At 38.5% G+C, this 16366-nt stretch overlaps 3 protein-coding genes across 4 annotated transcripts; 1 reads left to right on the top strand and 2 right to left on the bottom strand.

Moving 5' to 3' along the window:
* Positions 1–2490: 2490 nt before the first annotated feature.
* Positions 2491–4623, bottom strand: LOC105164610 (uncharacterized). Its single transcript, XM_011083299.3, has 2 exons — positions 4418–4623; positions 2491–3326 (listed from the first exon to the last, which is right to left on the bottom strand). The coding sequence occupies exons 1-2, from the start codon at positions 4482–4484 to the stop codon at positions 2722–2724; spliced, it is 672 nt and encodes a 223-aa protein (XP_011081601.1). The 5' UTR covers positions 4485–4623; the 3' UTR covers positions 2491–2721.
* Positions 4624–4745: 122 nt separating this feature from the next.
* Positions 4746–7658, top strand: LOC105164612 (uncharacterized). The gene is made up of 7 exons (XM_011083302.3): positions 4746–5021; positions 5221–5260; positions 5960–6030; positions 6359–6453; positions 6665–6732; positions 7098–7208; positions 7356–7658. The coding sequence occupies exons 1-7, from the start codon at positions 4826–4828 to the stop codon at positions 7486–7488; spliced, it is 714 nt and encodes a 237-aa protein (XP_011081604.1). The 5' UTR covers positions 4746–4825; the 3' UTR covers positions 7489–7658.
* A 404-nt stretch (positions 7659–8062) lies between these two features.
* SLOMO (F-box family protein) lies at positions 8063–16313 on the bottom strand. Of its 2 annotated transcripts, XM_011083300.3 has the most exons (18): positions 16146–16312; positions 15388–15806; positions 14501–14681; positions 14280–14412; positions 13716–13815; positions 13437–13634; positions 13092–13362; positions 12894–12992; positions 12702–12790; positions 12526–12625; positions 12224–12394; positions 11586–11738; positions 11179–11339; positions 10859–11057; positions 10152–10615; positions 9995–10058; positions 8540–8626; positions 8063–8421 (listed from the first exon to the last, which is right to left on the bottom strand). In XM_011083300.3, the coding sequence occupies exons 2-18, from the start codon at positions 15789–15791 to the stop codon at positions 8341–8343; spliced, it is 2955 nt and encodes a 984-aa protein (XP_011081602.1). In that variant the 5' UTR covers positions 15792–15806; positions 16146–16312; the 3' UTR covers positions 8063–8340. The 2 variants fall into 2 exon arrangements, with proteins under 2 accessions (XP_011081602.1, XP_020550083.1); XM_020694424.2 differs by having other exon boundaries at positions 15388–16313.
* Positions 16314–16366: the final 53 nt, after the last annotated feature.

The raw sequence follows: 16366 nt of genomic DNA, 5'->3' as shown, positions 1-16366 counted from the left end.
TAGGCTGGTAAACCATTCTTGTGTCTTTCCCTTCAAAGTGGTCACGAATAACTTTGCCTTAATCGGATCAGTCTGACCATATAAGTTCATAACCAGGTCAAAAGCTGCTACATGTTCCCTAGGATCTTTACTCCCATCATACTTGGGGAGATCCAGGAATCGAAAACTGCTATCAACCACCTCCAGCAGGATCCTGTTGGTAAAAGGCGAGCTCCTATTTTGAGATACAATTTCTCCTCTCTTCTTCAGCTCTTCTATCTGCTTCCCTAGCTTTTCGATCTGTCAGCTAATATTATCCACATTTGCTCGCGAGATTCCCGGCTGCCTGGTAGTCGTTCTCTTACTGGTTACCTCATTTGACATGGTCCTTTCGGAGCCTTTTTCAGGCACCCTCGAGACCTCTCGTCTATGCTCCATCTCCGTTTCCTAGAATAGCTGCCTCTTTGCTCCCTCTCTAGCTGGAGTCACAGTTCTTTGTTCATATTCTACTATTGCTTCCTACTCGCTTCCTCTATCATTCGCTGCAATTCCACCCTTGATACTTGTATCATTGGCTCTTCTTCTCTCCTTGGCGTCTCCTCCACATGCTGGTCTCGCCTGGATGACCCTTCCATTTCTAGTTTATGTTCTCAATTCCCACAGATGGCGTCAAAATGATGTAGGTTGCACAAAATCCGGATCGTGTTGCGGAAACGGGTCCCAAAGTCGGGTCGCTAGATCCTTCTTTCGAGCTACCTGTTAATGGATCCTGAGAACAAAGTAAACGTAAAACTAGTCGAGTAGCCCTCAGCGATGGCCCTCCGATGCCTAAGTTAGAAATGTGGGGTCGAAAAATATGAGGTCGAAGATAAAGTGAGTCAAATGAGATCAGAAAATGGCAGTAAATAATAATAAAATGTGTCCCTGAATAATCATAAATGAAGATATTTATAGTAGTACGGTACCCTTTGCACTTGTGACACATAGCACCAGTAAGAGCTTGCCACGTCATCTATCCCAAAGGCTGCTGCAATGGTTGATTTTTGGCCTGGTCAAATGGGTCCCACTTGGTCAGTTATATAACATAAAAATACCATAAAATACAGGGGTATTTTGGTAATTAAATAAATCTCCCTCATCAATCACTAACTAATTTTCACGGTATTATGATAATTTTGATCTTGTAAATATATTGCACACATACTATATAGATTTCACAGTTAGTAGTTTATGTAAGACAAAATCGTGTTACGATTAGAAAAGAGAAAGTATAGACCATATACGCAAAACGCATTAGTAAAATCGATATAAATTATTTCACCCTCATACTTATTATATATTTATTTTTGGCACTTTTAGTTTACAAAGTAATAATTGTATTTTTCTACATGATAAAGCATGAGCTCCTGTTAACTACATACTTTTAATGTGAATGGAAAAAATATGTGTAGTAGGAAAATCTTTACCACATAATTCTAAAATTGAAGTAGTCGATCAGTAGGAAAGTTGGGAGAAGTGCAGATTGTCCAACAATTGAAGTAGTTTCATATTCATTTGATTTGCATGAGCAGAAAGAGTGGGGGTGGAATTTTGGTGTAGGCATTTATGCTACCTGAGAAAAGGCAACTCAATACTTTATTCAATATGGAAAACAATTCATTTTAACATCCTACTTTTATCACTACTGCTGTTTATTCTTTTTTTACTTTATATATTAATTTTTGGAATAATAATAAAGCCAATTCACAAGCCTCCAACTTCATATTAGTCAAAATTATTGATGAGTTAATATAGTGTTTTCTTGACCAATTCTTACCTTCTTGTGGTTCATTTCGTTCATCACTTAAACTCAATTTTGGCCATTTGTCCTCCGAGATAGTCCAGCGTTTTGAGTTTCAAGATTTCTAATTCGGGGATTTTATTCAAATTTTCTGTGGGTTTTGGAGTAGGGATAAGTACGTGTGATTCATTTCATTCATCATTTCAACTCATTTCTAGGCCATATGTTCCCTGGGGTAGTTCAATCGATTTGAGCTTTAAGTTCTCTTGTCAGAGATTTTGAATTCGAATTTTGGGTGGGCGCTTGAATAGGGACGAGTGCGTGTGCATAAATAATTCATTTTTTTTTTTTAAAAAAAAAAGAAACAATCATTCTTGAACATTTGTTGAATGAGAAATGAAAAACCAAAGTCAATGAAAATCTACTCATAATATACTCATGCAATTGTCATATACGGCAAGATGTGGATCATAGAATTGAAGCCAGCTAAGGGTTGGTCCCATTGCAACTTTCAAGTTAGTAGTTAGTACAAGAAAATCTCCTTTTCTTTTCGATTTTTCCAAAGTGGGAGCTTTTCGCTTCAGCAGTCACCATTACAGCACCAAAGTGTCCACAATCGAAAAAGAGGAGGCAAAAAAGTTTGGTATGACTGCAAATGCCTCCTTTCATACTACTGCTTCTGATAGTAAGAGGGATATGAAGCATTCTGCAGAAGCTATAATTCATGTACCTTTTACCAATACAACTGCAAATGAATATATGCACATCGTCAAAAGTTTGAGTCAGTGATTGCTCAAAACTCACAAAACATGGCTAATTCTGTCTTTGCCCAAAACACACAGCATTCACATTTCACACCGCAAATGGTACAAGAATAATGACAATCTTAGTATGAAAAATATACTCAATTGTGATATTTGCACACTTACAATCAAGAATGTATAGATCAAGCAACTGTAACATCAAATTCCCAATGCATAAGCCAGCACGATCAAACCTGTCAGTGCAATTGGCCAAAGATGAAAGGTTCTGGACAAAGCAATGGCGCCACTACAGTCATCATTGGAACCACTAAAGCATCCAGGTCGACTTATCTTGGCAACATGTCCTTCCAACACAAAACTGTTGTTTGATTTCCCATTGCTAAACAGCACGCACCAAAAATAGGGTCCACCACCATCTGAGCCACTCACAGCAGCACCGACCTCCAAGTGGTTCTTGCTTTGGAGAATTTCGATGCTCTTTTCATTTTTCATCAGGATCTCTGAAAATGCCACTGATGGCTTGACATAATTAGACTGGCATCCAAGTAGACGACCCGTAATCGGGGTAAGGGTTGATATCTCAACACCGCAGTTAGGAGCAAAAGTATCAGCAAACTCAGAGTCGGCAGGTTTTTTGGCATTTGGTCCCCCAACTGCACCACACTCGCCTTGGTATGCTTTGATGTATTGGAGAGCAATGCATGCAAGGCCTGGGTTGCTGTACAGGGATGATGATTTACTTGCGGTTCTATTGCTGTTAATTGCAGCCACTAGCTGATCAGCAGGGTTATCTGTCACTTTATCTGTTTTTCAACCGTAAAACCGACAAGTTTGTTTGAGACGGTGCAATATGGAGAAGATATTTTGCATCAAAATATAGAAGGTTGGGAAAACAAATAGGCAGGTATATAACTTCATTATTAAGAAATGCATCAGCCACAAGTTTTGAGCTTGTTGCCTGTCTTTTTTTCTCTTCAAAAATCACTTTTTAACCATTGCTTGGGATTGAGTCTCTTATGTTCGCGCATAAGATAGATGACCGGAGTGGAGACGTTAAAATCTTCTATGCCCTTGTACTAACATCGGAAGCACAGGGCAGATTTCATCATTTACAAATAGCAACAGAAAAGACAGATTAACGCAATTCGTGGAAATTACTAACATTCACAAATTTGCAACAAACTACAGCATGAAAGAACCATAAATGGAATAGTGGACGGAAACAATACTAATCCAAGTTTTAATGACGAGGGCATGAAATTTCCGACAACAAAACTTTAAAATGATGTCAAATGCTTATTCTAAGAAACAAAAAAGAAAAAAAGAATCGGCACATTAACACACTCCAATTAGCTTACAGGAAAATGCTTCAATAAAGGATGTCTTTATGACATATCTAACTGCACTAGTTTATTCTTCTCCAACCCAGACAAGAAGTCAGGCTTTCTGGTTCAAAGAAAAAAAACCAATTAAACATCAAATCGCAAATAATTAGTATTAGCTCGCATAAAAGACTAGTTGAAGATTCAAGAGCAAGAAGCAGAGCTCCATATGATCAATATCCCCAAACAAAAATCCTCTTGTTGTATTCAACTTCTCAACGAGTTTGGTACTCCAAAGACACAGATTTCTTAAGATCTCCACAGAATTGGCTAGCTCAAAAAAGCCTAGTAATAAATGACAGTAAAGATCCCAATAGCAAAGAATTGCAGAAACGCAGAAAACCCAAGCCTAGTAACACATAAAGTAACAATATCAACACTATCCTTCTGTTTCCAATACCCCTTTAGAATCTACACTCTGGCATTGCAATATATAATTAAGCAGTTCATAAATGAAAATCGAGTCCAAGATATTCTCGCAAGAGAAGGAAGTATATGAGAAAAACTCTTACTTTGAACACTGGCAGAAGCTGAAATGAAGAGAATGGCAAGAACAAGAACCCATATGCTGCTTGCCATTGCTGTAATTTAGAGAGAAACAGAGAGCAGTTGAAGAGTTTTTCGTTTGCTGCGAAGGAAAGGGAACTTAAGCTGAGTATATTATGGTTATTGCATTTTTGTCTGCTTGCTTCCATCTGAGGGTCTAACTAAAATGGGCACCGACAAAGATGTAATAGCGAGGATACAACTACTCTTCACAACTTGCTCCCTCAAGTTAGTTGAATTTTCAATCTGCCCCTCGAAAGAGTGACCCTTTGCAAATATAGACGAATGGTAAATATGTAACTACACTTAACGAGGCCGAAGTGGAACTGGATAAGGCCTCCATTGTCTGTTCCCCTATACTTCCCGCCCGCGAAATGACCACCTCCACCGCCAACGTCGCGGCCACTGCGAATGTTCCCTTTTCACGTGCCTCGAGCTTCACGATGAAGCCAAGACGGCGGTTTTTTAGCTCTGGAGTGAGGTGCGCATCGTCCCCGTGGAGGACGCGGGAGAGCAGACGATCGGTTTCTTTGTCAATCGTTTTTCTGCACTTCTTCTCCCTGTCTAAAGGTGCGCCTATCTGCCCGCGAATTGCTTTTATTTATTTATTTCTTTATGAAATACGTTGCTTTATCTTGCGCGTTTTTACTTATTTCTATCTGTTTTGTTCTGTTTACATCATAGTTATGCTTACAAATATAGAGCAACCGCAATTGCCTCTTTGTTTTACCTTTTCCCTGTTCTGACCAGGTTTTTTTGGTAGCTGCAGATGCAATGGGAGTCAGCATTTTGGACAAATATATGAAAAAGTATGGATATGTCTTTTTTGTTGTATGTGTTTATAATTTGTAATCCGAATATTATAATATTTGCTATTAGATGCTTCACATTATGGTGACATGCGGATATGTCGATGCCAGCATGAATTTTGGTCGAATTGTATGCTAGTTACACAGAATTATAAAGGTGATATTAATTGTCATCGTGCACGGAACTTGCTGAATGAATTTTGTCTTCTGTGAAATTTAAATTCCTTCAAGGTCTAGGATAGCTGTATATAAGTTGGTTTCGCGTTTCGCTGCAGTTGAAATCCAAAGAAATTTTTCATTTTGATTTTGTAGCAAGGTTGTGAGACGTGTATTCCTACCAGCAACTATTGTCCTGTTTCATCATTAGTCTGAAAGGATTTAGTTTGATGCTTATTCTTTCACGTTCTCATAAAAGAAGCCTAAACTCAAGTCAATGGATTGAACATAGGATGGTATTTGGCTGCAGATTGATTGAAACACTGAACGTTATAATTAGAATGGAGAGCACATGCTTGTTCGTGTTAATAAATTTGTGAAATTGATGTTGAACTTTTTGCTTCAATAGCTTGTCTAATTCTCAGTTCTTACTGTTGTTTGAAATTTCATTCGAGATTTTGAGACTGCTTCATGGATAGCCTTTCTCAGTACATAAAATTCTTCTCCTTTCTACTCCTAATAATTTCATGAACTTTTATCTAGGAAAAAGCTTGACCCGCTAGAGGCTTATATACCAGCTGTTATATTGACCGAGTTGCAGATTAAGGAATTAGGTAAATCTCCTTGAGTGGTTTATTTGGTCAGGCAATATTCATAAAAACATTTGGTGGGAATTAGACTGGGCCAGGAAATTGGTATTCATTTTTGCTATAGAGGGGTTGCAGGTAAAAATGTTTTTGCTGTGGCCCTTTTAAAATGCTTTTCTTGCCAGAATCCAAAGAACTTTGAGTAAGGACATATGTGTTTGCACTCCCATTACGTTCTCACGACTTATTTGCTATTCTTCTCTGTGTTTTCATGTACAAAATGCTGGTCTCTTTATTTATGGGGAGTAAGAAATATCATAGGATCTAACATCATGAATTATTACTTCTATGGTAGGACGATATCTCGAAGTTGATCAACCTAAATTTGCTGATTGCCGGAATCTTTTGAGATCTGGTCCTGCATCATCCTTGCGTGTTAATATTCGAGCAGTAAGTAAATGATTTTTATGATGTTTTTTCCTTTCTTTAATCAACTTAATCCACATTCCTAGTGGTGAGCTTTTCTACAAGGTATTTTATTGAGATACAGAATAAAATTGATTGTTTAGGTGCATTTCATCTCATACTTTGGTTAGTAAAACTAGGAAGGACAATTTGTTAGAAAAGGTTGGTCACAACTCTCTTTGTCCTCATTGTGCAGGTAGCACAATATGCCTCTGATGCTGGGAACGGTAACTCTGCTTTCAATGAGGTTGATCAGTGTCTAAGGTATCATTTCTATTGTTACTTTGATGCGAGATAAAATTAATTCTGTAGGTCTGAGACACTCGAATTTCTTGTAACTATACATGTGAGGAAGTGAGATTTAGCCCTAAGAATATCCTAGAGGCGAGTTCGATTACATGCTTGGATAGTATAAAGAAAGTAGACTCTTCCAAAGAAACCCAGTGCGGGAACTTGCTTGGGTTTATACGTCCCTGTGGTCGAAAATTGCCATCTCACGCACTTAATGTGTGGCGCTATAGATATAAAGGATGCTCCTGTGTGTGGGGATGCCAGTCCATATCGTTTTGCTCATCAAACCTTTATTAGATCAGGGTTTTACCATTTAGTTATTTTCTGAAAAATTGTAGAGCCTTGGAGGAACTTGATTCTCTGCTTTTGCGTGCATCAAGAAATGATTCGGGTACTTCAATTGAATCAATGAAAGCTAAAGTTGCTACTGCACTCGGTGCACTGAACAGGTAATTTATTCAGTTTAATATTTTCTTGTCTTTACTGAAGCTTGGAAAGTTGCACCAATATTTATATTTATGCTGCACATTTGTTGGCAAATGAGGTGGAAGTGGTTAGGTGTTTCATGTTCTGATAATGATACTCTCCTGCAATAGCGTCCTTCAAACTGTTCCAGAAGAAGTGCTGAACAAGGGGAAGGCTATGGCCAACGAATTCATCAATCCAGGAAATGATTTAGCACCTGATGAGCTGGACCCTGACCTAAAGAAGTTGGAATCAATACTGTGAATTACAGCTAAAATACAGAGATTTTAAGTATAAATCAAATGATTCTGGCGTGTTAAACATGAACTGGCATTTTGAGTATAGTTCAAATGATTCTAGAGTGTTGTGCATGAACTGGCAAATCTTGCCGAATTATCCTAATTTGTACCATTTGTACCGTTCTTTTTGACCAATTTCCCCGTCTACTTACATAATGATATAACAAATCTGGCCTGCAGTGTTATACAAAGCCCTGTGACGCTTATACTGCTTCTCAATTTCTTTTTTCTCTAGCCCAGCATTGTTTCAAATCTGCAAGGTTTGACAACCGCAAACCTGTCACAGAAATTCCTGGCATTTTTCAGATTGTTGTGGAAATAGTCACTGAATCCATGGACATCATAGTAAAGAATGTGGTGGTCCAAAGCTATAATTATATAACATTGTACATGATACACTAATATTCTTACAGTACGTCAGATCTTGTATGAATCAGAACACCATCCACACGAAATCCGAGTATCAAGTTGATACGTCGGAAGGCAGTATATTCGACCATAATCAACTGGTATAACCAAGATTAAGAACCTCACCCCAGTAGCAAATAATGTAAATTCAATAAAATACGAGTAATAGAATTCTGCTTCACTTGATTAACCAAGCATGTAATAATCAGATGAAAATACTACAAAATGACCTATGGTATCCTCCTCAGCAAGCATCTGATTCAAGCACCAAGGCGTTGAACACCACTCAGAAAATCAATATATATAATATTATATATATGCGACTCTAGCGGAAATGATCAATATGTTATGTATTGACTGTAAATACAAACTATGCTCAGTTCATGCTTCCATGTATTTTCCGTTTGGGTCATGGTGGTGCCAAGCTGCTGAAGATGCGTTTCAAACTCGGGCATGCCATGCGCAATGAACTCATGCTCAATGGAGATATCTGTCAAGTATAAGGAAAACTTATGCATTGGTTTACCTACAAATAGAAAGTTTTGGCCTAATATAATAATTATGTGTGAGCGTGTGTACAGAAGGGTCGGATGAAAACATGGTCTGACCTTTGGACAAAAGCGAACATCAAGAGTCTCCAGCATGTTACATTGCATTATGGCAGTTTCCACAGCATCCTCATCAATATTACACGACTAAGAGATTCCATATATGCACCAAAGTATAAAAAGGGATTAGAAAATGACATCATATATGTGGTAGCTTGACAATGTCAAAGAATAGTAAGATAATGCATCAACATAGTGGGGACTGGAAGTCTGGAACAGGGGGCGAAAATAGAATTCTCATTTGTATAAGCAATAAATGTGCTTAAAGTACATTCATCACTCTAAATCATTTTTTATCCAACAACAAAAGTTCACCCCAGTTAAAAATTGAAGGTAATTTCAAAAGCATAACAATTTAATTTGAAATACGACAAATAACATCATAACTATGGTGTACTCTATATATCTTAACTCAATCTATCCCAATTTGGACTCATTCAACCAAGTTCCAGCCCTGAGCTGGAAGAAGGCAGGCAGGGGTCAAAGACCACTCAATGTCTCAGAGGACCCTTCATAACATGCCTGCAATGGGAAAGCTCCTTAGTCGTGGATTAATGCATGACGGCAACAACCTCTTTCTGCCACTAGATAACGGGTATTTCTAGTCCTACCAATTCAATTTGAACTTCTTCCAACTGAATAACTGTTCTAGTTCATAATTGAACGACCTTTTTGTCCTTCTTTCCACACATCTTGTGATCCTGGACAAACAAGATACAACCTCTGCTGAACATTGCACCAAGGACCCTAGAACGGAATAAAGCTAAGTCTCACACTCCCTATGAAGCAGCTTGAGCATGAGAATGAAATGCACACAAGAGCCCAGAATGTCGCTTCTCAACCCTTTTGTTGAGGACTAATATATAATCATATTCAACAAACAAGTTCTCAGAGCAATTGGAATCTCGACGGAAGGAGTTAAGTTTCACAAGCAGGTTATACATAGCTCACAAATGCTTAGCACTCTACCTTGCCTTTCAGAATAAATAAAGAAAACTTTCTGAATCTGAGGGCTCAAAAATTTCTCATGATTCACACCACCATAAAAGAAGACTTTCAAGTCCAGATATCAACTTTATGTGGTGATATTAAAATTAAAAGGAAAATAAATGTTGCTCAGACCTACGCAGACACTCTGATAGACCACAGTGGCACGTGTATCCATAATGCCACCATTTTCTTTTTGGTACATCCAGACATAATATCTCATTTCCTAAAATTGTATTTCTCCCCTGAAAGTACCGCTTACTAATAATAATGATGCATCACTAACTGCTAACACTGCATTTATGGTGAAAAAATGAAAAGATACGTAAAAAGTTCACAGCCTCAACTCTCATTTAAAACATCATGCGCAACGTAGACAGGGTTCGACAGAGAGTCTTAACAAAACTCCCCAAATAAAACTTTACCTAGCAAGTAAGGCAGTATTTAAGAGTCTTGATAAAAACATACCTGAAGGAAAAGACTGGTCAATCTTGGACAGTCAAGCTTCAAAATTTCCAACGAGTAACAATTGCTGGAAGTTAAATATGAACAGTGATCAAGGAAGGGTACATTTAATATCTCATTATCGGAGCAACAAAATCATAAAACAGATAAACAAACATACCTCAAGTTAAGAAAAAACAAATTGCAACAAGATATATCAACTTCCTTCAAGTTTGAAGACAATGAGAGGTTTAATGATGATAAATGGAAACATCTGGCTGTTGGAGGGATAACCACCTTCTTGATATTCGGGCAACCAACACAGTTTAGGTTCTGCAGCAGGCGGCTAGGTTGGTCCTTAGACGGGAGGCCATTTTCCCGAGAAGTAGAGTCAAATGAACCGGAAAAGGTGCTGATTTCAGACAGTCCATCATGAAATCCCCAATCCAGATCGTGCATATTGACACAACCGTTCAAGCTGACATGAGTTAAATGCATACATCCAGCAAGCAGCTCCTCTATTGCGGACTGGCAGAGTGTCCCATAGGACAAGTCCAGTTCACAGAGGGCTGGTAGAGCACCACCTTTGTAGAGAGGCTCCAATGATGTGTCACTAAGATACTTACATGCTTGCAATTTTAGAACCTATAAAATAAGTACTAATCAACATAACAGAAGAAGCATGTTCAGATAGATTTTGTAGGATTAACATACTGATCCTTCGGGTTAATTGTCAAAAATCCCAGACCCCACTCTATCACGTTTTGACGACGCAATAGAATAAACAACATAACTATTGAATAACGTGGCTGGCAAAATATCCAAATGGATATAGAATAATTATCCATCTCAAAAAATAAAGATGCGGAAACAAATGCAACAGAGTACCTTTAGATACAAACAGGAGTCAAAAACAGGCTGCAGATTGACTAAAAAGGTATAGGACAGATCCAGGTAGGTCAAGTGGGGAAGGCAGCGCAAAGACGAAAGCCCATCAGGACCAACAGAGGGGCATGACATCAACACCAATGATTCAATAAGCGGGCACGAAGATGTTGTAGCAGCTAAGCAGTCATCCTTGAGCTGGCTGCACAGATCAATCAAAGAAAGATAACGGTTAGACATAATGATGAACAGACGATTGAGTATCACTTCCAGAACAAGCAGGAAGGATCTCAACACCCATGATTACTACAACGCAAAATCACCTGCAGAAAGATGCATCCAAAGAAGTGAGAAGTGGGCAATAGATCAATGCTTCAGATAATACACCACACCCCTTCAATTCAAGTGAAACCATAAGTGGTGCTTCAACATGGAGCACATTCAATTTGGGGCAAATGCCCAAATTCAAGGACCTAAGACCAACCTGCAATGGATTTTTTAAATAATTGGAAGTATGATAAGCAAAAGGCCAATCAGTGTATCAGACAGCATCTGATACACTTGGAGAAAATGTATTAACCACCAGATATGGAAACAGAAAATGAGAACGATTCAATTCCTGAGTTCTTCTCAAGGGAAATTTAGATTTAAAGGCTTTAAGGCAACCATTAAACATCATGGACTTCAACCGAAGCAGGTGAAATAAAGAGTCAGTAAGATGATCACTTACAGGTGAAAATGAAGCCCTCTCAAGATGGTCACAACCATCTAATGAGACATGCTCCAGGTAAGGGCATCTGAGTTCAAGAGAAGTTATTGCACGGCAACCAGCAAGTGACAAACTGACTAAAGATGTACTGCAGAAACTCACTGCTGTCAAACTCTGACAAAGAGTTATAGCAACAATCAGATAAAGAAAGAATGAGTACATAAAAATGCATTGAATTGAGCTTGTAACATAGGTTAAGAGATGATAGTATGAGATTGATTGGCTCAAAAATCAAGTGAAGACCATTTGTCCAACAGCTTTAACCATTCCAGAAGACAACTCTTTTTCAGATCTCCAATTAAATTTTGAAACCTAAATTTCTAAATCACCTATGATAAATTGTGATACGACATTCCCATTTCCCGAATTTCTATCAAACAGAAGAATATCTATTTTTTCTTCTGTGAACAAAACTAGCTTTAACTGACAGTATGTTACTGCGCTCCATTAGGACAAAAATTGATACTCTCAATTATTTAAGTGCCGAGAAATTTATCAAAAATTATCTAAATCTTCCTTTCAACAACAGTTGTAATACAAGAGGGCACAATGTAATTCATTAAGCACTAAAAGTAAACAGGAAAATTCCAATTACAGACCTCACAACTATCAAGCACTAATGATCTCAACAAAGGACAGCCTCCTCCTGTGCTGAAAACTTCGCAAATGGAGTTGGTCAAAGACTCGCATTCAGTAAGGTCTACTTCTTGCAAACTTTGGCATTGCAGTGTTAATGTTGTCAAGCTTTCTTGCTTTTGCAAGACCAGTTTCTGCAAGTAGATTTTAAGCTAAATTACTCCTATGATTTCCATTAAAGTAAGTTTTAAAAGATAAGCATTTCTTTCACTGAAAGAATCACAATGTGATTAGGAACAATGTATTTGATTAATAAAAGACATACTTTCAGCGCATTTGATGTAATACTGATTCTCTGGAGAGAGGCGCAATTAGAAACTGTGATGGAGGATAGCACACTGCTTCTTAAATTTAAATCAACAAATCTGCAAATATGGAAGTAAATAGTCATTCTCTGGAAAAGAACAGATGTTAAGCCTTGAAGTGCACGAGTAGACATACTTCCGGCAATGTACGAGCCTTATGTTCTTCAGGCGTGGCAGATCCAAAGATACTGACGTCAACAAACTGCAATTATCAAGCTCAAGAACCTACATATATCAGCAAACTAGGATAATTACTAACTATAATCAAATCATAATGTCCTCACAATTAGGAAATGATAAAATACTCGAGAAGTTTTTATATTCAAACCTCAAGCATATAACTAGAAGCTATAGCAGCCATTGAAGCAGACGTTATACCCTCGCAGCTATGAAGCTTAAGAACAGTCAACATTGGAAGTCTCACGGTCTTCAAAAGGTAACTTTAAGTTAGATGGCATATAAATATACAAATACCGGAAGTAAGCGAAATAACAATAATAAGAATAAGTTAAAACGAATATCTCACTTCAAGAGATATGTTTGGGCAGTATGAAGCATCAAGAATATGGAGATTTCCACAAGTCATCGCTATTTCTCGCAGTGTCTCATCGCTGACACATGAGCAATTGGACATGTCCAAGGATTCCAAGAGTGGGCATGATGTGGCTGCTGAACGGATTGCAGCATCTGAAAGCTTGTGACAGGAAGCTATATCAAGCTCTCGCAGAAGGGGGCAATTAAGAACTGCATGAGGCATACTACTGCGCTTGAGGGACAAGGTTTCAAGCTGGGGGCACCTGTACAAACCAATGGTTCATAAAATAATGGAAGAGTAACAATGATTTTGAAAACAAGACAAATGATTTAGCACCTGATAGAAATACGGAGCACACGGCATTTCACTATCTGAAGATCATGCAATCTATCATGGTAAATGGGAATTTCCTGAATTCCATTACCCAAAGTAGCGTCATTGATGGTTAAACTCTTCAACATGTGGCAATCTGTTAAGGCTTGGAAAAAGGTCTCGCCTAACTGGCCTTTGCCCAGAGTTAAAACCTCAAGATTTCTGAGACAAATCCAAGGATCAAAGGCGAGCTAAACATTACCAAGAATAAGATTGTAAGACATTAATCAAAATCTAATTTACCTCAATGAAGAGATGGCCTTCATCACAAGAGGATGGATAGCAGGAGCACCATAAATATTTACTGCAGTAGCGTTAGGATACCGCCGGCACATGTCATCAACTAAGCAACAACTAACCAAAGTCAGTTTCTACAGGGGATCAAAAAATTAAGAAAGAAGAAGCTGTCAGCCAAATGGAAGGAGAGAACATTCCCTTCCTTCCTACAAGCCAATAAGCAATTGCTGCCAAAATGAGTAATTACATTACAAGTGTGTAGTACATTGCCATAAAGTACCTACTTAGCACATGGATACATGGATCCTCCAATAAAGCTTACAGGAGATATATTGCAATCGAAAATTTGGCCAAGCACACACAGATTATTGGGACCAGTTTCATAAAAGGATACAATTTCTCCAAATTATAGATATCATAGACCGTCCGTGAGGCTTGTAGATCTCTCCCAAGAAGCCTTGAATTCATGGTCTATAATCCTAATTTGGGCCTTTTGTCAAATATCATCAGCCACTATCCTAACATCATTAAACTAAACGTGCAAGACTATAAAAATAAAATGACACTCACATTGCTGCACAGATATGAATCGATTCTCGAAATTCAAGTACCGCCAGAAATCTTCATGAGAACTTGCATCTCTCCACTGCCTGCAAACTCTTGCTGCTCGACAAAGATCAATGTGATCCAAGAAAGTGAAAACCTATAGCAGATGGCAATATTAGGAATGAGTCATCATCTAAAACAAACCAAATCAAACCAGTTTCATATGCTTCAATTATGAAACCCACCATATGCAGTAAGTCATCAGTAAGATCCATCCGAACCTCCGAAACTGCTATTTTTAAAGTATCATCACGATTTCTAGCATTGCCTCCTGCAATGCTAGAATCAGGGAGATCCTCATCACCAACCTCCTCATGCACGGGAGCAAGGTCATGAATTTCATTTTCAAAATTAGTGCCCCAATCCCTGAATAAGGGAATAAGATTAAGACAAGGCTCATGGTTTTCATAAGTAAGAACAAGTATTAACCAAAAAATACGCAACCAGGGATACAGTTGCAACAGCCCCAACCATGCCGGGCTTGAAAACCCTCCAGCTGGAACACCATGCATGAGTATATTAGGACGAGGGATACTTTGCAAAACACATGATGATAGGGCAAGGCCTCTTCAATGGTGCAGAGATAACAGTTCTCAAACCCAAACCACACATATTTTCACAACTCAGCCAATTTTCAATCTCAACTTCCATGTTCCAAGAAAAGCTATGGAGATTGGTGCAACAGCTAACAGAATAAAAGGAAGCATACTCTCTGCGCTTTTCAACCATAGGAAGAATCTCAAACTCATTGAAGTGATGGGACTAGAATGATGAGAAAATGGTTTCGGTAATAAAAATACTAAAGTTCAGTTCATTTCGACACAAAAAATAATAATCCAACATACTTTTGCACACCCTCGGATGTGCAGTTAGACCAACTACCACCTACCAGAGTAGCCCCACAAAAGTTACATCTCAATCACGAAATTCAGCTAACAATCAAATTCAAAAATTAAGCTGCTGGCATATGCAAATTACATGGAAAGACATGCGGCAATGCCCGAGCCCCAGGCACACCCCACATACAGGGATAGATAGATAGAAAAAGAGAGGAGGGAGAGAGAGGTCTCACAGAGAAAAAGAATGAACTTTGGGCCGTTTATTCTGTATATCTCGATCACAATTCTCTCTTCCTGTAGCAATCATTGATGAAGATGAACATGAAGACTCACCACCCAACCCCAAATTCAAATTAACATCCAAGTTCACCCCTTGGCTTCCACTACCACCACTGGCAGAATGCCTTGACCCAATTATCCACTGCAAGAAGTTGTCACTTTTTTCGTTGAAATCGACATCAACACCAAACCCTTCGTTTCTCTCATTCCCATTTGCTCTCTCACCACTTGCCTGTAGCCTTAACCCCTCCCCCTCAGCACCACCGCCACCAACATTGTGAAAAGTAGGCCAAAAACCTAATTCAGAATCATCGGTCTCCATTTCCTCGGGTTCAGTCCCCCAAATGTCCTTCCTCATTGTGCTCTTTACCGTCTTACAACAATAAAAATAATATAAATTAGTAGAACTGATATTATTATCTTCCTCTTCTCCTCCAAAACACAGAAAAGGAAAACACCGTATCTTCATACACACGAAAAAGCTCCTGACTACTTCACTAACCCTAGCTAACCAGTCCACATGTTTCACCCAGAAACGGCCCTATTTCACCAAAAAACCCTAAAAATCATAAACCGTCGACCAACATATTAGGAGAAGCGAAATTTAGGTCTCCATTTGTCCCCTCCCGCTTCACAAGTACGGAGAAATTGGGGGAAAAAAAGAAAAAGCAAATGATTATGTACAAAACCATATATATAGGCTAAAACAGACCGGATCAGATGAAATTAGAGCAGCGGCAAAGCTCCCTACTGCAAAAAGATGGGCAGCAATGGAGATTTTTGTTTTCCTTCCTTTCTCCTCTTTTCCCCCTCTCCTGCGAAAAAGACTTTGAGATCTTTGCTTACTTGTTCTCGGAAATGGTATTTCATACGGAGTTTTAGGGCCTTTTCAGGAATTTTATGATTTCTTCCTTAATTTTGTGAAACCAACGT

This window comes from Sesamum indicum, linkage group LG6, assembly GCF_026168435.1.
Source record: "Sesamum indicum cultivar Baizhima isolate 11 linkage group LG6, ASM2616843v1, whole genome shotgun sequence".
Lineage (NCBI taxonomy): Eukaryota > Viridiplantae > Streptophyta > Magnoliopsida > Lamiales > Pedaliaceae > Sesamum > Sesamum indicum.
This window is presented reverse-complemented; position numbering and strand designations above follow the sequence as displayed.